Source organism: Callorhinchus milii, unplaced genomic scaffold, assembly GCF_018977255.1.
Source record: "Callorhinchus milii isolate IMCB2004 unplaced genomic scaffold, IMCB_Cmil_1.0 Scaffold3, whole genome shotgun sequence".
Classification (NCBI taxonomy): Eukaryota; Metazoa; Chordata; class Chondrichthyes; order Chimaeriformes; family Callorhinchidae; genus Callorhinchus; species Callorhinchus milii.
In genome coordinates this window covers 28,233,447-28,258,716 of record NW_024704744.1, presented here as the reverse complement: position 1 = coordinate 28,258,716, position 25,270 = coordinate 28,233,447, and the positions used below count along the sequence as shown (strand labels likewise).

General features: G+C 44.6%; 2 protein-coding genes across 10 annotated transcripts; one reads left to right on the top strand and one right to left on the bottom strand.

Annotated features, from left to right (window-relative positions):
• Nucleotides 1–875: 875 nt before the first annotated feature.
• fam228a (family with sequence similarity 228 member A) lies at nucleotides 876–16,593 on the bottom strand. 4 transcript variants are annotated; one of them, XM_007903289.2, is made up of 8 exons: nucleotides 16,191–16,593; nucleotides 10,508–10,642; nucleotides 9,256–9,333; nucleotides 8,955–9,137; nucleotides 8,790–8,870; nucleotides 8,129–8,216; nucleotides 2,611–2,755; nucleotides 876–1,267 (listed from the first exon to the last, which is right to left on the bottom strand). In XM_007903289.2, exons 1-8 carry the CDS (start codon nucleotides 16,332–16,334, stop codon nucleotides 1,222–1,224), a joined length of 900 nt encoding a protein of 299 aa, XP_007901480.1. In that variant the 5' UTR covers nucleotides 16,335–16,593; the 3' UTR covers nucleotides 876–1,221. The 4 variants fall into 4 exon arrangements, with proteins under 4 accessions (XP_007901480.1, XP_007901482.1, XP_007901486.1 ...); XM_007903291.2 differs by lacking the exon at nucleotides 2,611–2,755; XM_007903294.2 differs by lacking the exons at nucleotides 876–1,267; nucleotides 2,611–2,755 and adding an exon at nucleotides 7,124–7,754.
• pfn4 (profilin family member 4) lies at nucleotides 14,430–24,911 on the top strand. Of its 6 annotated transcripts, none has more exons than XM_007903296.1 (5): nucleotides 14,430–14,670; nucleotides 19,583–19,717; nucleotides 22,443–22,577; nucleotides 23,146–23,251; nucleotides 24,182–24,911. In XM_007903296.1, exons 1-5 carry the CDS (start codon nucleotides 14,614–14,616, stop codon nucleotides 24,208–24,210), a joined length of 462 nt encoding a protein of 153 aa, XP_007901487.1. In that variant the 5' UTR covers nucleotides 14,430–14,613; the 3' UTR covers nucleotides 24,211–24,911. The 6 variants fall into 6 exon arrangements, with proteins under 6 accessions (XP_007901487.1, XP_007901488.1, XP_007901489.1 ...); XM_007903298.2 differs by lacking the exon at nucleotides 14,430–14,670 and adding an exon at nucleotides 14,681–14,807; XM_042333663.1 differs by lacking the exon at nucleotides 14,430–14,670 and adding an exon at nucleotides 18,472–18,634.
• Nucleotides 24,912–25,270: the final 359 nt, after the last annotated feature.

Here is a 25,270-nt window from a genome sequence, read left to right as displayed (position 1 = left end):
TTATGCTTACCCAATTCTGCAAAGTATGTTCTCAAGTTGGCAAGAGCCAAAGTTTGAAACCCCCAAAACAGTGCGGTCCTGCTGTAGTTTAGCAATTTAAATTGCAGTTCGTCTTTGAAAGCACCATCCGTTATGTTTCCTGCTGTTTGTTCAGCTAGGGTCATCCTACCCCTAAGGGCTTTGACTCGCAGAGTTAACAGCTGTGTGAGACAAATTCCTGCCAACAGTGACTGTTCTGTTGCTCGGGTATGCCCGGCTCTCACTCACTTGGCTTTCCCTCACCTACACATTGCCTGCCTCCACTACCATGCTCCCCCCGCCTGCCACTCTCATACACACCATCATGTCTTGGCTCAATTATTCAAACATCCTGTTTGCTGGATTCCTCTACTCATTCCTAAATAAGCTACAGACCACCCAGAATTTTGCCATTCATATATTTTCCTGCACCAGGCTCGACAAGCCCATCGATCCCATTTTTATTGGCTCAACTGGTTTCCCCCAGCAGACTGAATTCAAGATCCTCATCCTCAATCCCTCCACAACCTCTGTGACTTCCAGAAATTCTGCTCCTACCACTTCCTCTGCTCAGCAATCCCTGGAGTACTTTATGTCCTTCACCCAATTTATCCCACCATCAGCAGATGAGCTCTCAGTCATTCTGTCCCTGCCTCCTGGACAGGCATTCTAAGTCCTCTGCCTTGCCCCTCCTTCTTCAGCCACTCCATCCCAGCTCAGGCTTCCAGCTAGCTGTGTGCAATGAAAGATGGTCACTATTTGGTTATTTGACATCAAACAAACACAGGTTTGAGCCTTCATTAGGTGGCGAGAAAAAAACAGAACTTTCTGTATGTGTTTGAATAACCAATCCCAAATAAGAGGAGGAGAAATTTACTTTTAATTGCTTACAAGTTGTACACCAAAATTACATTCGGGCTTGGGTTCTGGCAATTGAAGTGACTCTAGTCCTAATTGATTTCATATAAGCAGTATGGAACATACTGATCACTACATTTTGTATTAAATATTTTACATTATTTATAATTATTCTAAATTGATCATAATGAGGCTTCAAATGATAGAAAAAGATCTAGTTTGCCTCTAACAACAATTCCATCTGGTAAGTCTGAGGTCTCCACACCACAACAGGTAGTTTGAGAACACCCCACCAATTTGTGCCACAGATCTGCATCTTCTCAGCGAAATGGATATTGATGGAACTCAACTGGTCTTCCTTGTTTCCTTAGGTTCCCAATGTATTCGTACTCTTTATAGATAAAAAAAAAGTAATGTTAAAACTCAATTTTAAAAGCTTTAAATATATGAAGTAAACAAAGAAAATTTATATTTAATCTGTTATATATGCAACTATTTATATAAAGTTAGCATGGTTGAATGAGGCAATAATGATTATCCTGCTGGAAGGATGAGACTGAATAGACTAACAGTTTCATTTAAAAAAAAAAAAAAATTTAAATTGAAACACTTAGTGGCACGACACAACATGAATAAATCTGAATAATTGTCAATAGTGGAACTGTTGGTTCCATAATCATATGACTCGCTGTGTAAAAAAAATCCAGTTTTAATTTTTTTCCCTCTTTGTTAATGTGAGTTGTTACTAATTAATAATAATGATAATAATCTCTCAAGAAAAAAACAATAATAAATTGGTCACTTCAATCCATGACTTTAAATTTAAATGCGTTTCATCCACAAATATACAGTCAATTAACTTTACATTATATGCTGTGAAGCGCTTTGAGACGTTTGGAAGACGTGAAAAGCCCTATATCAAATGCAAGGATAATAATACAAAAATAATAAAATAATAGGTCTTTATTCAAATATTCAGATGGACTTCAAAGCTGGAATGTGACTTTCTAATTCCTCTACTTCCTTGTTACACCCTACCTCTTCAAAATATCCTCCAGCTTCAGTCTCCATTGCCTCCATTACATAAACTTAGCCTTCGGCACCCTCCACCCCACCATTGGCAGCCAAACTTTCAGACTCCATCACAATATCACTCTGCCTCAACTCCCCCTCCCCCCCATTAAAACCGCTCTCTTGAACCATGTCTTGGGTCGCTCATATTCCCCACTCATCTTCCTCAGATTCCCACACCTTTTGTGTACAGCTCTTTTCTAGCTAGCTATATCATAGATGTTATAGATATATCTCAAGTTTATTTTTCTATCTAACATTTACCATTAATAGCCCAATAAGTCTGTGCTGGTTCATATACTCCACGTGAATCTCCACCCACTCCTTACTTCCTTCAATACAGTTCAACCTCATCTGTATAATCCAGCTTCTTCTTAAATGTATCATTATCTTCTGCTTTGGGCAGCGAGTTCTGCATTTGTATTACTCTCTGCATGAAGTTTCTCCTAAATTCTCTTTAGATCTCCTAGTCGCTATCTTAGTTAAGGATTTATAAAGTTATTCAAACTGATCAAGCACCTGGAGAATAATGAACATATTTCTTAGATGTGGTGTTGGTTACATTTAATAATTCACTGTAGCACAAAAGATTGAAAGAATATTCCAGTGCAGCAATGAAAGAGACGAAGGAAAAGAAAAAATATGTTTATAAACATCCTGTACCTGGCTCTTATTCGTACTTCACTATCAATATATCCTAGTGGTATTTTTGGCCAAAATGAAGGATCTATATTTTCACGGCACAGTGGAATCAAAGACGACTTTGCCTTTTGTGTTTCATTAATTTCTTGCAGAGTATAAACCTTCCCTGGTTAGGGGAGAGAGAGAGAAGAGGCAGTACATAAAATTACCGAGCTAACAAAATACTCTGTTGACTGCTGCAAGAATACAAGTACAAACCTAAATCTGTATTTTAGTGGAATGTTGAAAATGTTTTGAGCAATTTTCCTGATCTTTTCAAATGCAGAAATCTGATGATTACTTGACCTAGATGAAACTACATTTTTGAATAAATTTTTATTGATGCTTAATTTTACAATTCTTGGTCTGTGGATTGCTCGTACAAATTACGTTTTTGAATAAATTTCCACTGACCCCTGACTGTCCAGCGCCTTGGGACGTCCTCCCGACGTGAAAGGCGCTCGATCAATGTCATTTTGTTGTTGTTGTTGATGCATAATTTTATAATATTTGATCCTTGGAACTCCCCCACCCTCCCATCCCAGATCCTCCCACCTCATGTTTATCCATCCTTTTATCTCACATCCTCTGTAAAACTCATAATTTCCACATTATTCCAAATTTCCCTTAATGTCTAAATGTCTCCCTTTATATCAGCTTTTCTAGACTTACACTATTTATAATTGCCTACTTCGAAATGGCTCCAGACAATAACTTTGATTTCCACACATTTGCACTTTCAAATGAAAGTTAAAGACTTCTTTTCTTTGATACCAGTGGTTATCAACAATTGCTCCTATCTTATTTTAGCTAATTACTTTCTCAGCCCTTCAGCATTTTGGTTTGTAATCTTCCTTTCTTCCCTTCAATCCTGATATTGAATTTAATCATGCTATGGTCACTATTCCCAAGATACAACAACAACAACAACAAGATTCCATTTATTGAGTGCCTTTCACGTCGGGAGGACGTCCCAAGGCGCTGGATGTCGGGAGGACGTCCCAAGATGCTTTCTTACTAACAGACTGCTAAGTAGTTCTGGCTCATTACTTATAAATATGGCAAGTATGGTCCATTCCTTTGTTGATAATAAGACACACGGTTTACAAACTTACTCTGCACTGCTTTTTCTACTTGTACTGCTCTCCTACTCTGTATGCAAGTTTAAATCTCCTACTTATATAACCTTGTACATACCATCTCTCACTGCGAGAAAATGCTGGACTTCCTTGAGTCCAAAATAAGGGAATCTGCTCAGCTGCCACTGCCCTCCTAACTTCCAACCCCTCCCTACCTCCACCCCACACAATTACCCATCCAACAATTACCCATCCCTCCTTCCACACCTTTGAATCTGTCACGCCCTCCTCTGTCTTCAACACGATAACCTCCATGAAGTCCACTAACTGCTCCCTCGACCCCATTCCTACCCCTCTCCTTAAATCCCAGTTCCACCTCCTTGCCCCAGGGTTTCCTCTGCCTCCTCGTCCTCCTCAACCTCTCCGTTGTCTTTGACACCATAGACCACTCAATCCTCCTCCAACGCCTCTCCTCCCACCTCAACCTTCAAGGTTCTGTCCTTGACTGGTTCAGGTCCTACCTTTCACACCGCCCCCACTTCTTCGTGGCAAACAGCTGCTCCTCCAGCCCCCGCACTGTTCCTCAAGGCTCCGTCCTCAGTCCCCTCCTCTTCACCCTCTACATGCTCCCCCTTGGTGACGTCATCCGCAGACTTGGGAATAAATTTCCACATATATGCGGATGACACCTAACTCGACCTCTCTGCCTCCACCCTGAAAACTCCAGGACTACTGACGTCCTGACCGACTGCCTGTCCAACATCAAGTCCTGGACAACTCAACGTCAGCAAGACCGAGGCCCTCCTGATTGGCTCACGCCAGCACCTCTGCACCTGAGGCAATGGCAGCATCAGCCTCCATGGCTGTACACTCAACCTCACTAAGCCAGTCAGGAACCTGTTTGACCCTGAACTGTCCTTTCTCCCCCATATTCGCGCCATGACCGGCACTGCCTACCACCACCTCGGCAACATTGCCAGACTCCCCCACTGCCTCACCCCTCAGGCTGCCAAAACCCTCACCCACACATTCGTCATCTCAAGGCTCGATTACGGGAACTCCTTCCTCATCGGCCTTCCCAACTCTTCCCTCCACAAGCTGCAGATCGTCCAAAACTCTGCAGCTCGTGTGCTCTCACACACCAGGCTCCGTGACCCCATCACTCCCACCCTCACCCAACTCCACTGGCTCCCCATCCCCCAGAGGATCGAGTTCAAGATCCTCATCCTCACCTTATTTGGCTATATATGACCTTGCCCCCTCCTACCTCTCTTACCTGCTGACTTCCCTACCAACCTGCCCGCTCCCTCCATTCAGCGGGCTCTGGCCTGCTCTATGTCTCCTACTCTACCATCGGTGTCCGGGCTTTCAGCCTCTCTGACCCCCCACTCCGGAACTCCATCCCACGGTCCCTTCGCCTCGCTTCCTCCCTTGCCTCCTTCAAGGCCGATCTCAAAACCTTCTCTTCGACCGTGCCTTTGATCTCCCTCCCACCTCTCTGCCTTCCCTCACCCCTACACCACTCCTCCCCCCGACAAACTCGGGCTCGGGCCCCGACGCCTGACTGTTCAGCGCTTTGGGACGTCCTCCCGATGTGAAAGGCGCTCTATAAATGTAATTTTGTTGTTGTTGTTGTTGATTATATCATGTCAGAAAGTCCTTTTTTACATCGTGGAGTCCTGTAGCTCAGTGGTTAGAGCACTCGCTTTGCAAGTGAGAGACCTGAGTTCAATTCCAGGCAGGGCGAAACCTTGGGCAAGTTTCCTTACTCCACACGCCTAATAATAATCCCTCCAAAAAACCAAAAACAATAATTAAATTGGTCATTTTCAATCCACGACAGTTTGTGGGACATTGCTGTGCGCAATTGGCTGCCGCGTTCGCCCACAAATATGCAGTCAATTCACTTTACAGTGTGTTCTGTGAAGTGCTTTGGGATGTCCTCCTGACGTGAAAAGCGCTATATCAAATGCAAGGATTATTATTATTATTATTATCCACCCACCTGTTCAGTAATTTTATACACTCAACTAGATGTTGCTTAAAGGACCACTTAAAAAAAAGTGCAAGGTCAATAGACAAGCTAAATTCTGGGAGCAACAATACACCATCCAACAATTGAGCCAAGCAACGGGTAACTCAACAAGCTTCTTGGCCTTGCAACCATGCAAGGGAATCGCGACACAAGGCTATGAGCAGGATCCTCAAGTTCTGGGAATCAGTACATTTGATAGGTATGCAGTGATATGGGGTGTATTCACATTCTCAATCCCTCTTCTAGCAGTTAGCATTTCAACTTCTACAATGCTTATGTTAAATGGAGGTTTGTGCAGGGAACAAAGGCAAGCTCAGTGCAAGTGCAAAAGAGACACGAGGTTCAGCAGGAAATAACTTGAGGTAATGCAATTTCTTTTGATAGCAAGAGAAGGTAATTTACACATTTTCACAGTTCCAAAGTCTCATTAGTCCCTTTATGTTTCATCAAAGCTGCCAGTTGTGTCATCATAGGCAAAGAGAGAAGCTTGCTCTTGCTCAAAGACTCTCTTCTCCAGATACTGAGGAAGGCTCACCATTTTGTTTAGACAGATAGGGAGAGACCTTGTCTTTCTAACTCTATTAATTTGCAATCTCTGAAGCCATGGGCAAGGACATACAAATTGGTACAGGGAAGCTAGCTCCTTTTCCACCACTGCATCAACAACAAGATTACATTTTATAGCGTCTTTCACGTCAGGAGGACGTCCCAAGGCACTGGACAGTGTACAGCATTTCAGACCCAAACTGGGATCAAGGGGGGAAAAGGGAGGGATGGGGAAGGGGGGGGTGACCGATGGCATGGTCGAAGGGTTTTGAGGCAGGACTTGAAGGAGGCTAAGGAGGGGGCGAGGCAGAGTGATTGGGGGTTGGAATTCCAGAGGTTGGGGGCAGTGGCTGAAGGCTCTCCCGCCAATGGTGGGGCGGGTGAGTCGGGGAACGTGGAGCAGGCCAGAGCCGGCTGAGCGGAGGGAACGGGCAGGTTGGTAGGGGGTTAGGAGGTCGCAGAGGTAGGGTGGGACGAGGCCATGGAGCGCTTTGTAGGTGAGGACCAGGATTTTGAACTGGATCCTTTGAAGGATAGGGAGCCAATGGAGTCGGATAAGAATGGGGGAGATGGGGTCACGGAGTTTGGTGCGGAGAGGACATGGGCTGCAGAGTTCTGGATTATTTGTAGCCTGTGGAGGGAGGAGTTGGGAAGGCCAACAAGCAGGGCATTTGCATAGTCGAGCCTGAAGGTGATGAAGGCATGAAAAAGAGTTTCAGTGGCCTGAGGAAGCCCTGCAAGTTAATGGCATTTTCAGGTTTTATCTCGGAAAGGTACGAGTTGCAATGTAGACCACCAGAATCGCAACATAACCTTTCAGTAGCATAATTTTCCAGATGTCTTGCAAAACTCTCTCCACTGCTAAATGTTTAAGAAGCATCTTTCACAGCAATTCTACCACTCGAGAGAAAATCCATAAAACTCGTGTGGTTCTCTTCACACTTTCTTAAGTGTACCCTCTCTGTCCTTCACAACAAATGCACCCAACTTTTTACAATTGTTTTTAATCAATGCATAAATATTCAAATTTCAAGGCCTTTTCGAAAATTCGCATTTCCTTATGTTGAACAGGGGAGGACTTTTGTTTTATGAACATTATATGCCAAATTTCTTCAGTATTCCACTGAATAAGTCTGAATTGTTCATTTGTGTGTCTTATCTTCACTTCAGTTGTGGGCAGCTGAAGTCAATCGTTCTCCACTGCTGACATTCTCCTTAGCAATATGCGATGAACCATTTGCTGTTTTTGCTGCATTCAGCACAGGAGCCACCAGCAGTTGCTGCCAAAAATAGGTGATCCTTTGCATTTTTGTCACCGTTTCCACGAATAAATCGAATTGGGTCTCCAGGTATTGGCTTCGAACAACTACCTCGCGTAGTTTGTTTGAGGTGTATTACAAGTTCCTAGCACTCATGGCAAGGCATTTCTTCAAATTCATCTTTTTTGTCCATGCTTCAGATTGTGCCTTTTGAAAAGCAGATGTTCCAACTATAACAGGTCTTATCACAATGAAGTTGCAGAAACAGGCTCAAGAACAGAGCTTCGCCTTTAATTTTTCTGATGACATATTTAAAACATCTACTAAATGCTTATTATTATTATTTTATCCATTCTCATTCTTTGAAAATTAGTTATTTTGCTCTGTTACAATGGGATTTTACCAATATAAGTGCACCTACAAACTCTCTCCTGTTTAAGAGCGTGTTAAAGTTACTGGACCATTCTCTGCCTCAGATTAACTCTTCCTTTCTTTCCCCTGCTTTTATTGATTTTAAAGACGGCCATGCAAAACTATTTTATTATGCTGAAGTGCGTACTTTCACTTCCAAAATTTCAAACCTGTTTGACATTGCAATAACACACTATCTTCCTCCAACCGGCTCTGACTCTGAAAATGCATCGGATTCTTGAGAAGTGAATCCTTTACCTGCAGAAAAAGGACATTATTACTGAGAAATTACTTTGAAACCGACAGAGTCTGAGGATCAATCTAGTTATTTTAATTTTAATTCACTAGAATGTTACCACGGATGGGAGGTTTCAGTTATGAGGGAAAATTTGAGCAGGTAAATCTTTTCACTTGAGTTGTGAGGATACAAAATAGCCTGATAAAAAAATTTGAGAATGAAAGGTTTCAATAGGATAAATAGATTTGTTTTCATTGGTCGGCTAGTCAAATAACAAGATGGAACAAATTTAAGATAAACATAAAAAATTAAAGGGAAGTTTAGAAAAAATATTTACACTGAGAGTGTGTGGCTGAAATCCAGAAATTTCTGCCAAAGCCATAGTTGAACCAATGTCCATGTATTATTTTAAAAGGAAATTAGATAGATGTTTCATTGGCAGTGGGGTTATATTAGGTGGTTCATGAGGAGAGAAACAACAATGCATCACACTTGATGGATTGGATGGCCTGTTTCTGTGGTTTAGCATTCTATGATTGTATATTAACACAAGAACATTTCAGATGTTAATGGTATCAATTCACACTTCATACCTTAAGGTATTGAGGTTTACACATGTGGAGTACATATGGATTGTAGTCATCTGGGTTATAATCTTCCAAAAGCACAGGTTCCTGTTAAAGGGAAGATGGTCAAATATTTCCACCAATAGACAGACTGCATTCAAATATTAATTACAAATATATTTCTCTCACTACCATTTTATTGCAGTAGTCCAAGTATTGTAAAATAGGAGCACGTCTCCTTTCAATTCCCTGGTTTGTAATTGCATTGAGTTTCTGCTGCTGAGGGTTGTACACACACTCCGTCCACTTCTTATAGAGGAGCTCCTTCTTTCGCAGATTTAGCATGTCTGTATGGGCTAAGTATTTATTCACATCCTATGATACAAAAATTAAATGGTTAAACAGAATGCCCACTGCTGAACAGGTAAAAAAATGAAGAAATCTCTGGAAGAGGAAAATATAAGATTAAAAGTCAGCATCTAACAGTTCATACCTTTATAAAGGTTTCTTCTGTGTCACGAATTGTCTGGCAAAGAGCATCAGATTCACTGTATTCCATATTTACTTTAGCCTGAAGAAGATATTTAATAAGCAATTTCAAGTTTCAGAAACGTTCAAATGTCAGCATTTTTAAGTTGAGGTGCAAATATAATTTCAGGAACTCGGAAAAACTACTTTAATTTTTAGAGTTAATAATAATAATAATCCTTGCATTTGATATAGCGCTTTTCACGTCGGGAGGACGTCCCAAAGCGCTTCACAGAACACACTGTAAAGTGAATTGACTGTATATTTGTGGGCAAACGTGGCAGCCAATTGCGCACAGCAATGTCCCACAAACAGTCGTAGATTGAAAATGACCAATTTTTATTATTGTTTTTGGTTTTGGAGGGATTATTATTAGGCGTGTGGAGTAAGGAAATTTGCCCAAGGTTTCGCCCTGTCTGGAATTGAACTCGGGTCTCTCGCTTGCAAAGCGAATGCTCTAACCACTGAGCTACAGGACTCCATCAGTTGGTACTTTCCTTCTAAATTGTGCTTCACCAACTTACAATAGCCTACTTTCAAGTTCAACTTTCAAAAAAATATTTAATTACTCGTTAAATTTTACACATTATTCATCAGGACACTTTTTTAAAAAAAAATAAAGAACATGCCCTTTAATCAAATTTTAGAAAATTAATTTGCAAAATAATACTAATAACTTGCATTCTTGAAGCACCTTTCATGTAGTATCTAAGTGCTTCACAAAATATAGTTGAGTAGATATGAAGTGAATTGGGCAAATGTAGAGCTAATTTGCACTGGCAAAATTCCATAAACAACAAGATGAGCGGCCAAATTAATTTACATTTGAACAGATGGCAAAAGTATAATGAAAGTAGACAACATGGTTTGATGAACGAGACTGCTTGGTTTTTATTGTGATTGCTTGAACACCAACCAATTTATAGATTAACCTAGTTTTATTTACACCTCATTTCTACCATTTTGAAAACATTTAAAAATTAGCATTAAATGACAACATTTGCCGGAACTCATCCACCTCACTGAGCTGATATGCTTTTTAATAAAGCAATAGGGTAAAACTACAGAATTACATGAAAAATCTAGTGACATGAAAATAAAATATGCTGTTTTAAGCAGTTAGTTTTCATTTCTTCTACCAAATTCATGTAATATCATGTGACAAACATTGCTGTTTTCGGAAGAACACCTTAAAAATAAATTAATTAAAATTATACCTGAAGATGATCAAAAGATTTCTTTGAAAGCCATGCTAGACACTCCTGCTTTGTTAAATCTGTAAAAGCACTCAAGTCATCTGATACCCTTTTCTCCGACCTTGATTCTCTGAGAGGTTTTGTTGCAGAACTAGCCTATACCAAGAAACAGAATTAGAAAACATCGTAGATTTCAAAAGTTATCAGCACAACTTTGATCAGTCCTGCCTTCAAAACAGTAATACAACATAAAATTACATTTGTAAAGCGCCTTTCACATCGGGAGAAAGTCCCAAGGTGCTGAACAATCAGGGATTTGGGAGGGGGGTGGGGGGGGGTTGGATAAGGGAGGGTGGAGAGCAGAGAGGGTACCCGAAGGCATGGTCGAAGAGGAGTGTCTTGCAGCGTGCCCGGAAGGAGGCAAGGGAGGGAGCAAGGCAAAGGGAATGTGGGATGGAATTCCAGAGGTTGGGGGCAAAGAGACTGAAGGCCCAACCGCTGATGGTGGGGAGGGTCAGGAGGGGGATATGGAACAGGCTGGAGCTGATGAGCAGAGGGAGAGAGCAGGATGATAAGGGGTCAGCATGTCGGAGAAGTAGGAGGGCGCAAGTCCGTAAAGGGCCTTGAAGTTAATGGTAACAAATAAAAAAAATTAAAAAGTGGAATACTGGCATAAATTCTGCAATACTAACTAATGTAAGCCACAAATGATCAGCTTTAAACATAAGACAACAACAAATTGTATATATAGAACACTTTTCACATCAAGAGGATGTCCTAGGCACTGGACAATTGAGGGATTGCACACAAGCAGGGAGAGGAAAGATGACCGAAGGCACAAAGAGGAAGGTTTTGAGATGGACCTTGAAGCAGGGAAGGAGCGAGGCAAACGGGCATTCTGGGGTGGAGTGGGAGCAGCAAACAGCCACAATCTATTTTAGCCATTTACTGTGAGAGATGTTGGCTTCAATGAGGCAAATAAATTGTTTTTTTTCAGTTAAGTATCTCCTGCTTCGATAAAACGCAGTTACAAATATAGGTTGAAGATCCTGTATTAGGGTAGCGTATAGTAAAGCACAATTCAGGACAAATTCAGAATGCATATCACTGTCAATGATTAGAAATCTAATTACAAACTTAGTTTGATCACAGCAAAAAGCTTAGGTGGAAGACCCATTACTGTCTACAATATAATAACAGAGGCTACAGAGCTACAAAGCTGTTGCACAAAAATTGCATGGCAGATGGCTGTACAAGAAAGATTGTTTGTTTGTTCAGTAGTGATTGAGTGCAACCTAAATGGTAAGCGAGTCTTTTGCACTTCAATATGTAAAGGAATGTGTGGACTGCATAATATTCATTTCAAAGAAGACTAAATATCTTTCCATCACAAAGCTCCATCTAGTGGCTTGAATGTTTCACAACATCAGTTTATTATAATAATCCTTGCATTTGATATATCGCCTTATTGCCTATCACGTCTTCGAGACATCTCAAAGCGTTTCACAGGAAATACTGTAAAGAGTGTATTTCGTGGGCAATACCCGGCAGCTAATTGCGCAAAGCAGTGTCCCACAAAAAGTTGTGGATTAAGTGACCACTTTCTGCTAGGTAAACAGGCGTGTGGAGTAAGGAAACTTGCCCAATGTTTCGCCCTGCCAGGAATCAAACCCAGGCCCTTTCGCTTGCGAGGCGAGTTCTCTAACCACTAAGATACAGAACTCTGTATGAAGACTACTCAAAAATATGTTTCAGCAGTATTATTCCATCTGTCACAGTTTGGTAATTTGATTCAAACTAACAAGTATATCAAAACAGATTTATTTACCTCTTGGATAAATTAGTAGAATGCTATACAGTGCCAGGTGATGGAAGGAAGCAGAAGTAAATAAATATAGAAAATAATGAACACACCCTCAACAGAAGGATTACTGGCTTCCAGATGAGATTCTAGCAAACTGAAGTTCAGTAAAGATGATGGAGAGTACATAAATAGTTATTCCACTGCCAGCCCAGTTATTATTATTTGTAGCATTTCTCTTGACCAAGAAGGCGCAAGGCAGAGGAAGGAATTGCAGAGAGTGAGGGCAGAAACGTCCACTCCAGTTATTCCCAGCTCAAAATGTTGTTTTTCAAGTCAAAGTGGTTTCTTCTGAATTGGAATTATGTCGCACCTCATTTATGACATCTCTCACTCTCTCTGAACACACACTTAGAGCTCAGCCAATATGGAACCTCGGTGTCTTGTTTCACCCTCAACTGTCCTTTCTGCCCCACATCCGTGCCATGACCCAGTCTGCCTTCCCCCACCTCTGCAACATCGCTCCGTTTCCACCACGCATCAACCCTCAGGCCGCCGAAACCCTCATCCGCTCATTCATTACATTCAGGCTCGGCTACGCTAACTCCCTGCTTGTTGGCCTTTCCACCTCTTCCCTCCACAAGTTGCAGAGCGTCCAGAACTCTGTAGTTTGGATCCTCTCTAGCACCAGACTCCGTGATCCTATCACCCCTATCGTCACATGGGTCCACTGGCTCCACATCCCCCAGTTCAAAACCCTCGTGCTCACCTTCAAATCCCTTCTTACCTCTTTGACCTGCTAACTCCATACAGATCTGTCTGAACCCTCTGCTCAGCAGGTTCCCGCCTGCTCCATGACTCTCACCCAGCTACCCCAACATTGGCGGTCAAGCCTTCAGCCTCTCTGCCCCCATCATTTAGTACTCCATCCCAGTCCCTTCGCCTTGCTGCCTCAAGACCTTCCACTTTGACCACACCTTCGGTCACCCTCCTACCCCTACTCTCCCTGCGCTACACCCAGTGTGATCCCAACCCCAGCTCGAGTTCAAATCCCTGACTGTCCTGCGCCTTGGGACGTTTTCCCAACCTGAAAGGTACTATACAAATGTAATTTGTTGTTACATTCTTTCGTACGAATTCTCTTGCCCCACCCTACCTCTGAAACCTCTAAAACACTACCAACCCACCTGGTCCCTCCATTCAATAGGCACCAGACAGCTTCATATCCCTGCCCAGCCTGCCCACCATCGGCAGCCAGGCTTTCAGCCGCCAATCTCTGCAATTGCTTCCTGGATTCCCTCTGCCTTTGCCTTGCCCCAGCTCGGTCCATCTCAAGACCTACCTCTTTGACAGCACCTTCGGTCAAGAGAGATGCCACAAATAATAATAATTTTGATATAGCGCCTTTTCATGTCATCAAAACATCTCAAAGTGCTTCACAGGATATACTGTAAAGTGGATTGACTGTATATTTTGTAGCTGAAACGCGGCAGCCAGTTTGCACACAACAGTTTGCACACAACAATGTCGCACAAACAGCCATGGAATGAGTGATCAATTTTTTTTTGAGGGATGTGCTGGCCAGAGCATTGGGAGAAAACTTCTTTCTCTTTTCGAATCGTGCCACGGGATTGTTGATGTCTCTCGGCAGACGGGACCCCGGTTTACCTCTCATCTGAACGATGGGACCTCTGACAATGTAATGCCCCCACAACACTGCATTTTATAGCAAATAGACTATGATAAAGCAGTTCCAATTCAGAGGAAACGATACTGCTCTTGGAAAAATAATAATAATACTGTGAGTGGGAAATTCATATTTCACAGCAGTGCTGGAATAACAACGTTTTGCCTATAAAATATAGTCTCTGCTTTACAGTACGTTCTGTCAAACGCTTTGAGAACTCTTCCTGATGTGAAAGATGGTATACCAAATGTAAGGTTTATTATTAACACACTATACTGCTGTCATTAGCCTGATAAAAACTACCTGAGAGCAGTTTGATACTGATCCTGGGTGATTAATATAAAACCATTTTGTTTTCACTGATTTTTTTTAATAAGGTCATCCATCAATTGCCCCAAAACACATTCGATTCTTGACAAAGTGTCTTTTTTTGAAATTCTGCATTCAACCTTCGCTGTTGACACAGGATAAGTGATTTTGACATCATAAAAGAAATTGTTGTGAAATGACATTTTCCTCAGCCACTGCAGTTGAAATTAGTTGTCAAACGGTGCACGCCTCCGTTTGCATCTCCATAGCAACTTGCCATCATACACACTGAACACAGCCATCTGCCTCTCCACTGATTTGAAGAACATCATGGATCAAATTGAGAGTTTGAAGTCTTTGAATAAGATACTGAGCAGCTCTCTCCCGGTAGGTACAGCACAGCAGGTGATCAACTTTTACTTGCAAAGCAAAAGCGAGGCACCGCTTCGGGGTGGGAATTTGGTTGAGGAGGTGGTGGCGATGTGCTGAGGGATGGCGGCAGCGCAGGGGGAGATGATGGCGAGGTAAGAAGTGGGGGTGTAGTGAAGGAGATGAGGGCAGTGAGAGGAGGGGGGATAATAATTGTAGCAATCCTTGCATTTGATATAGCACCTTATCTGTCGTTGAGACGCCTCAAAGCTCTTCACAGAAGATTATTGTAAAGTGAACTGACTATATTTGTGGGCGAAAAGCACAAAGGTGGGGGATGAGTGGGGTGGGGGGGGTGAGGGGGATGTGGGGGGTGAGGGGGTGTGAGTGGGGTGGGGGGGGTGAGGGGGGTGTGAGTGGTGAGTGGGGTGGGGGGTGTGAGTGGGGTGGGGGGGTGTGAGTGGGGTGGGGGGGTGTGAGTGGGGGTGGGGGTTGAGTGGGGGTGGGGGTGTGACTGGGGTGGGGGTGTGAGTGGGGTGGGGGGTGTGAGTGGGGTGGGGGGTGTGAGTGGGGTGGGGGGGTGTGAGTGGGGTGGGGGGTGTGAGTGGGGGGGGGTGTGAGTGGGGTGGGGGGTGTGAATGGGGTGGGGGGTGTGAATGGGGTGGGGGTGTGTGTGAGTGGGGTGGGAGGTGTGTGAGTGGGGTGGGGGGTGTGTGAGTGGGGTGGGGGGTGTGTGTGGGGTGGGGGGGTGAGTGGGGTGGGGGGGGTGAGTGGGGGTGGGGGGTGGTGGGGTGGGGGGGTGTGTGAGTGGGGGTGGGGGTGGTGTGGGGTGGGGGGGGTGAGTGGGGGTGGGGGTGTGACTGGGGTGGGGGTGAGTGGGGGTGGGGGGTGTGAGTGGGGTGGGGGGGTGTGAGTGGGGTGGGGGGGTGTGAGTGGGGTGGGGGGTGTGAGTGGGGTGGGGGGGTGTGAGTGGGGTGGGGGGGTGTGAGTGGGGTGGGGGGGTGTGAGTGGGGTGGGGGGGTGTGAGTGGGGTGGGGGGGTGGTGGGTGGGGGGTGTGAGTGGGGTGGGGGTGTGAGTGGGGGGGGGGTGTGAGTGGGGGTGGGGGGGGGGGGGTGGTGGGGGTGGGGGGGGGTGGGTGAGTGGGGTGGGGGTGGTGAGTGGGGGGTGAGTGGGGTGGGGGGTATGTGAGTGGGGTGGAGGTGTGTGAGTGGGGTGGGGGGGGGTGTGAGTGGGGGGGGTGTGAGTGGGGGTAAGGGGGGGGGTTGGGTGAGTGGGGTGGGGGGGGGTGTGAGTGAGGTTGGGGGTGTGAGTGGGGTGGGGGGCTGTGAGTGGGGGGTGAGTGGGGGTGGGGGTGTGTGTGTGGGGTGGGGGGGGGGTGAGGGTAGTGAGATGTCAGGTGGTGGTGAGGTGTAAGCAGTGAGAGGTGGTGGGGTTGGTGTTGAGGTGGAAGTCAGCCATGAAGCGGGTAGCGGGGCCGCCTGAGGGTCTGTGTGACTCCGCCCCCACACGCGGGGTCCGCCCCCTGTCCCCCCCTTACCTCAGGATCAGACAGCGCCTGTGCCTCCTCATCCTCTTCTCCCGTCTTCTTCTCCACGAACAGGTGTATCGTGTCGATGCTGCTGTAATGGTCCACGGGGCTGTGGAAAATGATGATATCCGGCTTCGCCCTGACCACCGGCATCGTCCCCGGAGCGCACGGCTCTCTCTCTCTCACTCACACACATCACCACTCACACACACCCCCCCCCTCCCCGCGCGCGCCTTAATATCATTGCCCACAGCAAGTAGTTCGCCCAATTATTTCACTGCCAACCGATGTACCGCTCGCACATCGCCCCGTTTTTCGGTGCACTCGATTTATTCCACTGCGCGGCGCACGGTTCCGCCGTTTGCTTTGCGCAACTGAACGTTGTCTTGTTGGTTTTGCCTTCTCCTTCCGCCGGCGGAGATGGGAGGCGGGCGGGCGGGGGTGAGGCGGCCCCGTTACCATGGTGACGCTTCTGACTCAAGCACTAGTTTGCAACCTAACGTGATGGCGCCGCCCACTGGCCTGACTGGCGGGGAAGGTGACCAATAGGAGCGCTTCATCCTTTGTTCAGCCATTTGGATTAAAGAGAAGGCGGAGCCTAAAACCAAGTTTGTTAGACCCGTGAGGCACCTCACCCCCACAGTCACTGCCCCCACAGTCACTGCCCTCACCCCCACACTCACTGTCCTCACCCCCACAGTCACTGTCCCCACAGTCACCGCCCTCACCCCCCCCGTCACTGCCCTCACCCCCACAGTCATTGTCCCCACCCTCACAGTCACTGCCCCCACAGTCACTGCCCTCACTCCTCACAGTCACTGCCCTCACCCCCACAGTCACTGCCCCCACAGTCACTGTCCCCCACAGTCACTGCCCTCACCCCCCACAGTCACTGCCTTCATTCCCCCACAGTCACTGTCCCCACCCCCCCCACAGTCACTGTCCCCCCACAGTCACTGTCCCCACCCCCACAGTCACTGTCCCCCACCCCCCCACAGTCACTGTCCCCCACAGTCACTGTCCCCACCCCCCACAGTCACTGTCCCCACCCCCCACAGTCACTGTCCCCCACAGTCACTGTCCCCCACAGTCACTGCCCTCACCCCCCACAGTCACTGCCTTCATTCCCCCCACAGTCACTGTCCCTCACAGTCACTGCCCTCACCCCCACAGTCACTGCCCCCACAGTCACTGTCCCCCACAGTCACTGCCCTCACCCCCCACAGTCACTGCCTTCATTCCCCCACAGTCACTGTCCCCCACAGTCACTGTCCCCCCACAGTCACTGTCCCCCCAGTCACTGCCCTCATTCCCCCACAGTCACTGTCCCCCACAGTCACTGTCCCCACCCCCCACAGTCACTGTCCCCCACAGTCACTGTCCCCACCCCCCACAGTCACCGCCCTCACCCCCACAGTCACTGCCCCCACAGTCACTGCCCCCACAGTCACTGCCCTCACCCCCACAGTCACTGCCTTCATTCCCCCACAGTCACTGTCCCCACCCCCCACAGTCACTGTCCCCCACAGTCACTGTCCCCACCCCCCCACAGTCACTGTCCCCACCCCCCACAGTCACTGTCCCCCACAGTCACTGTCCCCCACAGTCACTGCCTCATTCCCCCACAGTCACTGCCCCCACCGCCCACAGTCACTGCCCCCACCCCCCACAGTCACTGCCTTCATTCCCCCACAGTCACTGTCCCCACCCCCCACAGTCACTGTCCCCCACAGTCACTGTCCCCACCCCCCACAGTCACTGTCCCCCCAGTCACTGCCCTCATTCCCCCACAGTCACTGTCCCCCACAGTCACTGTCCCCACCCCCACAGTCACTGTCCCCCCAGTCACTGCCCTCATTCCCCCACAGTCACTGTCCCCCACAGTCACTGCCCCACCCCCCACAGTCACTGTCCCCACCCCCCACAGTCACTGCCTTCATTCCCCCACAGTCACTGTCCCCACCCCCCACAGTCACTGCCTTCATTCCCCCACAGTCACTGTCCCCACCCCCCACAGTCACTGCTTTCATTCCCCCACAGTCACTGCCCCCACCGCCCACAGTCACTGCGCCCACCCCCACAGTCACTGCCCTCATTCCCCCACAGTCACTGCCCTCATTCCCCCACAGTCACTGCCCCCCACAGTCACTGCCCCCACCCCCACAGTCACTGCCCTCATTCCCCCACAGTCACTGCCCTCATTCCCCCACAGTCACTGCCCCCCACAGTCACTGCCCCCACCCCCCACAGTCACTGCCCCCACCCCCCACAGTCACTGCCCTCACCCCCACAGTCACTGTCCCCCACAGTCACTGCCTTCACATCCCTCTTTCAGCCCCGGTCTCAAACCCTCACACCCCCAGTCTCTGGATTCACACCCTCAGTCTCTGCACTCGGACCACTCCGGCCTCTGCCCTCCGGTGAAGGGTCCTTTAGAACACCCCCTCATCAATGTGAGTCCTCCCCAAAGCTACACTGATCCACAGTCCATGATGGCCAGTCTTTGTGCTGACTTTCCTCAGCAGACAGGACCAGCTCGCACGATGCACCACTCGAACTTGGACCAGTTGTTTTGAATGAGGTGGTGAGAAACTCAGGCACATAAAGACAGGACTGAGGCTATTGAACTTCTAGCACAAACTATCCAGTGTTCTTCAAAAATAATACCTACCTAACATTGGTTTATAATGTCAGTATTATTACAATTTATTTGAAATGTACAGTCATTCAAGAAGTCATTTTTAATTTAGTACAATTAAAAACTGAGTAATTATTACTCAAACTTGTAACTGTAATGAATATATGTTGCTACCTTTAGGAACAAGAATAATTTTAATTTCCATTCCCACTTTTATTTAACTTATAGTGTGTGAAGTAGCATCTAACAACAACATATAAACTGCACAAAATGCATATCACTTTTCACAGAATAACTGTTAAAAGTTGACAATTTGTTGATTAAGGTTTTAAGCCTTCAGGGAAAATGTAGGTATGGAAGAGTACTGAGTTTATAAGGAGACATGCACAATGTAGAGAATATTGTATTAAATTTAAGTAAGGTCTCATCCCACTGAAGTATTGCTAAGGTTAGTTTATTTAATAATTCAGACCAATCAGCTAGCTGATTTCTATTGGAAATAATGATTTTTGGTGATCATTAAGATGATGATGATATTAGGCCAGACATGTTCATTTGAAAATTATTTCATTTGGCTTCCAATGTGCACCAAATAGTGGTCCTAGAATGATGCTATGGTTTACGACTTTGACTGAAAATTAAATCCTCAATCTCAGTAAACTATTGTTGCAATTGCAGTATTTTCTGGAGCCACACACTATTTTTGAAATTATATTAATGTTAGGTGCACGGAGTTTCATTCAGTGTTTTTTTTTCTTTGCAGTATAATTTAATAATGACCCTAGACCAAATAGACAATCTACTGACGAATGCTCTGATTGCAACAAATCATGTACAGAACTGTGCAATGGTCATTATAAAAACTGGCAAAGTGGTGGGAACATCCAAAGGATTTAAAGTAAGAATATAGGTGATGAGTTCAATCATTTCAGGTTTGTAATTGTTTTGGTGAATGTCAAGATGAAATGATGGTATTGAGTTACACATGTTCATTTTAAAATTAGTTATGTTATGCCAAATAGTGGTCCTTGAATGATCCTTTGCTTTGTGACTGACTGAAAATAAATCCTCAATCTCAACAGTTGCAGCCTCCTATGGGACCATATGATGTATTGGATGCCCTAGTGATGACATTGTGTGCTGCTTCTGTAATAATAATCCTTACATTTGGTACAGTGTGGATTCCTGTAGCTCAATGGTTAGAGCGCTTGTCTCGCAAGCGAGAATCCTGGGTTTGATTCCCAGCAGGGCAAAACCAAAAGGCATTTGAAAAGTGCCACTTAAAAGCAAAAAGCAAAATAGACTTGTAAGCAAAATAGAAGCCCACGGTATTAAAGGGACAGTGGCAGCGGATACAGAACTGACTGGGAGACAGACAGCAGAGAGTGGTGGTGAACGGTTGTTTTTCTGACTGGAGGGAAGTGTGCAGTGGTGTCCCCCAGGGGTCAATATTGTGACCACTGCTGTTTTTGATCTATATAAATGATCTGGACTTGGGTATAGGGAGTACAATTTCCAAGTTTGCAGATGATACTAAGTTAGGAAAAGTAGTAAACAGTGAGGAGGATAGCAGCAGACTGCAAATGGACATAGACAGACTGGTAAAATGGGCAGAGACTTGGCAGATTAAGTTTAATGTGGAGAAATACAAAGTGATGCATTTTGGAAGAAAGAATGAGGAGAGGCAATATAAGCTGATGGTACAATGGTAAAGGGGATGAAGGAACAGAGAGACCTGGGGATTCATATCAGTAAATCTTTAAAGGTGACAGGACAAGTAGATAAAGCTGTTTAAAAAGCATACGGGATACAAAGCTTTATAAATAGAGGCATAGAATACAAAGGTCAGGAAGTTATGATAAACCTTTATAAAACACTGGTTAGGCCTCAGCGAGAGACTGTGTTCAGTTCTGGGCCCCACACTTTAGGAAGGATGTCAAGGCATTGGAGAGGGTGCAAAAGAGATTTACCAGGATGGTACCAGGAATGAGGAACTTCAGTTATCAGGAGAGGCTAGAGAGCCAGGATTATTCTTCTTGGAGCAGAGAAGGTTAAGAGGAGACTTAATAGAAGTTTTCAAAATTATGAGGGGATTCAATAGGGTGAACAAGGAGAAATTATTTCCACTGGCGGGTGGGTCAGTAACCTGAGAGCACTGATTTAAAATAGTTGTTGAAAGAAACAGAGGGGAGGTGAGGAGAAATGTTTTCACACAGTGAGTTGTTTGGATCTGAATGCATGAAAGGGTGGTGGAAGCCGATTCGATAACAACTTTTACAAGAGAAGTAGATAATTATTTGCGGAGGACAAGTTTGTAGGGGTATGGGGAGAGAGTGTGGGAGTGGGTTATCAAATGCAAGGATTATTATTCCATTTTAAGAACATTACCGTTGTTTCAGAGTTTATGGAAATAATTATATCTTTATTCAGCTTCAGTGAAGAGACTACATTTTTAAATAAATTATTTATAAAGCAGATTTGTCAAATGCAAAGTCTGCAACTCAGAGGCGATGTCATTCCATAATTTCCCACCATTTCAAATAATTTATTCCTGGTCCATGCAATTCAGCAATTGTGAAGCTATGCATATGATAATTGAAGAATACAAGTTTTTACTTTCCTAAAATGATTATTCAGCATTGATCATATACAACAACAACAACAAAATTACATTTATAGAGCGCCTTTCACTTCGGGAGGATGTCCCAAAGCGCTGAACAATCAGGTGTTGGGCCCGAGCATGGGAGAGGGGTGGTATAGGGGTGAGGGAAGGCAGAGAGGTGGGAGGGAGACCAAAGGCACGGTCGAAGAGAAGGGTCTTGAGACCGGCCTTGAAGGAGGCAAGGGAGGAAGTGAGGTACATACATACCTCATGTATGTACACTGTTATATTTGTATGAAACTAAAGTATGTTCAGGTAAATGAAAAACATCTTTGAAACATTACCCTATGTAAGTGAAAGGTACTATATAACAAGAAGAACATATTTTTATTGTGTTGTTCACATAGAGTAATATCTCAGTGACCTGTACAGTGCTGGGATTAGACACTGAGCCAGGGAGGAGGGGAAAAGGAGGTGACTATAGGCACTGTTGAAGAGGTAGGTTTTCAGGTGGGATTACAAATGGATAATGAGTGGGCGAAGTTGAAGCAGGGAGTTTCAGAGATTGGGAGTACAATGACAGCAGGCACATTTACCAACGGTGAGGTGGAGGGGTCAGGATACGCAGTAGGCCTGTGTCAGCTAAGTGAATCGAGCGGGCAGAGTGGGGTACTATCAGAGAGCCGGGTTCTATCAGAGAGATGCAAGAGTGTGAAAGGATTTGTATGAGAGAGTATGCATCTTAAAGTCACTCCGTTTGGAGACAGGAGTCAGTGGAACCTGGAGAGGATTGGGTTGATGGGTTTCCAGAGTTTGGCGCGGGTGAGGATACAGAACTTTTGTATTAGCTGAACGTTGTGGATGGGGTGGCTGAGCAGATCAGTGTGGGCAGGAAGGACACCTGAGAATTGAACAGGACATCGAGGTTGCACACTGCTTCAGTGAGTTTGTAATTTAGGCTGGGGAGGTTGAGAAACAAGTTATTGTTGCATTTACCAGTAAATCCTTTTGTTTTTATTAGCTACGCTTACAGGATATTCAAACACTCCAGAGAGCTTTCAAAAACGCAAATGTAATCCGAGATGATGGCATTTACTTTCAGAATGAAAAGTACAGCTGTGTCAGAGTCGACAATCATTCAGTGTATGCTAGAAACGTAAGCCTTTAAGAATTAAAGAACTTTCTACTCAGTTAATGACCTGTCAATATGGCTGATATTGTGAAAGAATGGGATGAAATGGCCCAAAATGCCTTCTTCATCTAGATTTTTCTTGCGATCTTGTAATTTATTTAGTTCTACTATTTTGATTTATGATTGACTAGTCTTAGTCCATTTTAAACAAAACATGATTTCCAGTTCTGTTTATCTTTCTGCAGGGGAATCCCAATACAGCACGCATACCCCACAGAGCACTGCCTTGCTTAAAGTGCATATCCACAGTAGACTTGGGGACACCTGGCTTCCCATACTAAAAAATGATTGACTTCCTAAAGTCACTTCTTGGGCACAATATGGCAGGAAGCATCGCTGCGACTTTTTGCTTGCTGTGTACAAGTGCACAAAGAATAAAATGAAATTGATCATAGAAAATGCTATATTTTTGGTTGGGATTTATGTATCATGATTTTTGAAGCAGCAAATTATCGCATTGCAATTTTTACAGCAAATGGTTTGCAAACCTATTTGAACTGTTCACTGGCAGAATGTTGGCTTCTTTCAACAGGAAGGAAAAGGAATGGTCATAGTTAAAACAGCAAAATTTCTGATTGTCGGCACTTACATTGAGGGCATGTATCCAAGTGTGTGTGTTGAAGCTTTGGAGAAATTAGGTGAGTATGATGACATTTGGAATATAAAGCAACAAGATTAGACAAGGATTCTAATCCAACTGAACCTTTTTATTTGAGATCAAATTCAGATAAACTTTTAATTGCTACAGCTATGTCAGGTTTCAGACACAGCAGAAATTCCTCACAGAGTATTATGGGATTTAACCTGATCTAAATTTAGAGATTCCTTAATTATTGAATTTGAAATACCCAGATGTGTGGGAGTAAGATCCCTGACACAGACTAGTTGTGCCAAAAGTGCAGACTAGTTGGGCAGAATGGCTGCTTTGGTGCCATATGTGATCTCAAAGGCGATATCCTGAAACCAGGTTTGTTTTAAGGCTTGTAGAACACACTTTCGAGTGCTAGTTAGTGGGACTATGAACTTACGGAGTTTTGCTAACCAGTAGTTGAAAGTAAGTGGTCTTCAAGTCATTAAATTAATTTCAGAATTACAATATGATACTGGATACTGTCTTTGTTTGCAAGTGTACAAACTGTTTACAAATACAACTAACAATACGGTGTCCTGTAGCTCAATGGATAGAGCACTTGCCTCGCAAGTGAGAGACCTGGGTTTCATTCCTGGCAGAGTGAAACCTTGGGCAAGTTTCCTTACTTCGCATGCCTGATAATAATCCCTCAAGAAAAAAACACAATAATAAATTGGTCACTTCAATCCACGACTGTTTGTGGGACACAGCTGTGCACAATTGGCTACTGCGTTTCACCCAAAAATATATACAGTCAATTCATTTTACAGTATATTCTGTGAAGCACTTTGAGAGCCTAGAAGATGTGTAAAGCGCTGTATCAAATGCAAGGATTATTATTATTACAGCCCTGCATGAAATGGAACAAGCATATTTCTGACAATGGTCCTTTTACAACAAAAGAAAGAGAATCTGCTAACACTTTTTTTTATTTTAGCTGAATACTTCAAGTCAAAGGGTAAATAAAAGGCCTGAAGACAAATGCACTATATGCATTGCAGACATCACAAGATTATAAGAGAGGTTCATGTGAAGAAAGCCCTTCAACTCATTCATCTCATCCTTCCATAATATCAGACCTACCATCTTCTATCAAAATATCAAGCTGCTTCTCAACTATTATTCCTTGAAACCCTTTCCAGCTGTTTATTACCTTCAGGTGTAAAAAAAAATCCCAATGTCAGTTCTATAGTTTACCTTCTCAACCCAAATCTTAACCTAATCTACAGTTTTCTTTTAGGAAATAATATTATGGGATACAGTACAAAGGTAGTTCGGGACATATGTACATGCGACCGCTAGGAAGGTTGAAGGTAAACTAGATGGCCTTGGTCTTTTCTCGCTAGAGTTTCTTATGTTCTTATAAATGTGTGGTTTCTTGTCCTGCTATCCTGTGTATCTGAAAGCACTGTTCTAGATTTCCATTCTCTGATTCATGTTTTATATATCTTTATAAGGTGCTTTCTGAGACTTCTCTTTGAAATTAAAGACTCTATCTTATCTAATAATTCCTCGTAGCTCTTCTAACACTGGCAGTCAACCTCAGTCTCATGATTTACTTCCAACAATATAAAAAATTAGATTAGTTTATAAATCTCTAAGAATTCAAAAGCTAGTGCAAGACTGAGATAGAGAGATTTCGTATTGCAAAAGGGATTAAGGGATATGGGGATAAGGCACAGTTAGGTTATTAGCTGGAGTTAGATTAGAAGATCAGCCATGATTGAATGGCAGGGCAGGCTCAAAGGGCCTACTCCTGCTCCTAAATGTGATGTTATGTTAAATGTGCTACACCTTTGAACTGTCAAATTTCGGTTGATTTGGACTGGTCCTTAGGAGTGTTTATGTTTCCTTTGTAACTGAATAAATAACATTTTTCTTAACATGATTGTAGTATGGTTTGTTGTTTCCTCGCTGCTCAACTTCTCCACATACAAGTTACGAGCTCCACAGCCCAGATCCTCTCTAGTGCAGGGATGATGAATGGTTGGGGGTAATTAAGTTGTCTAGACTTGGTGGAGAGGAA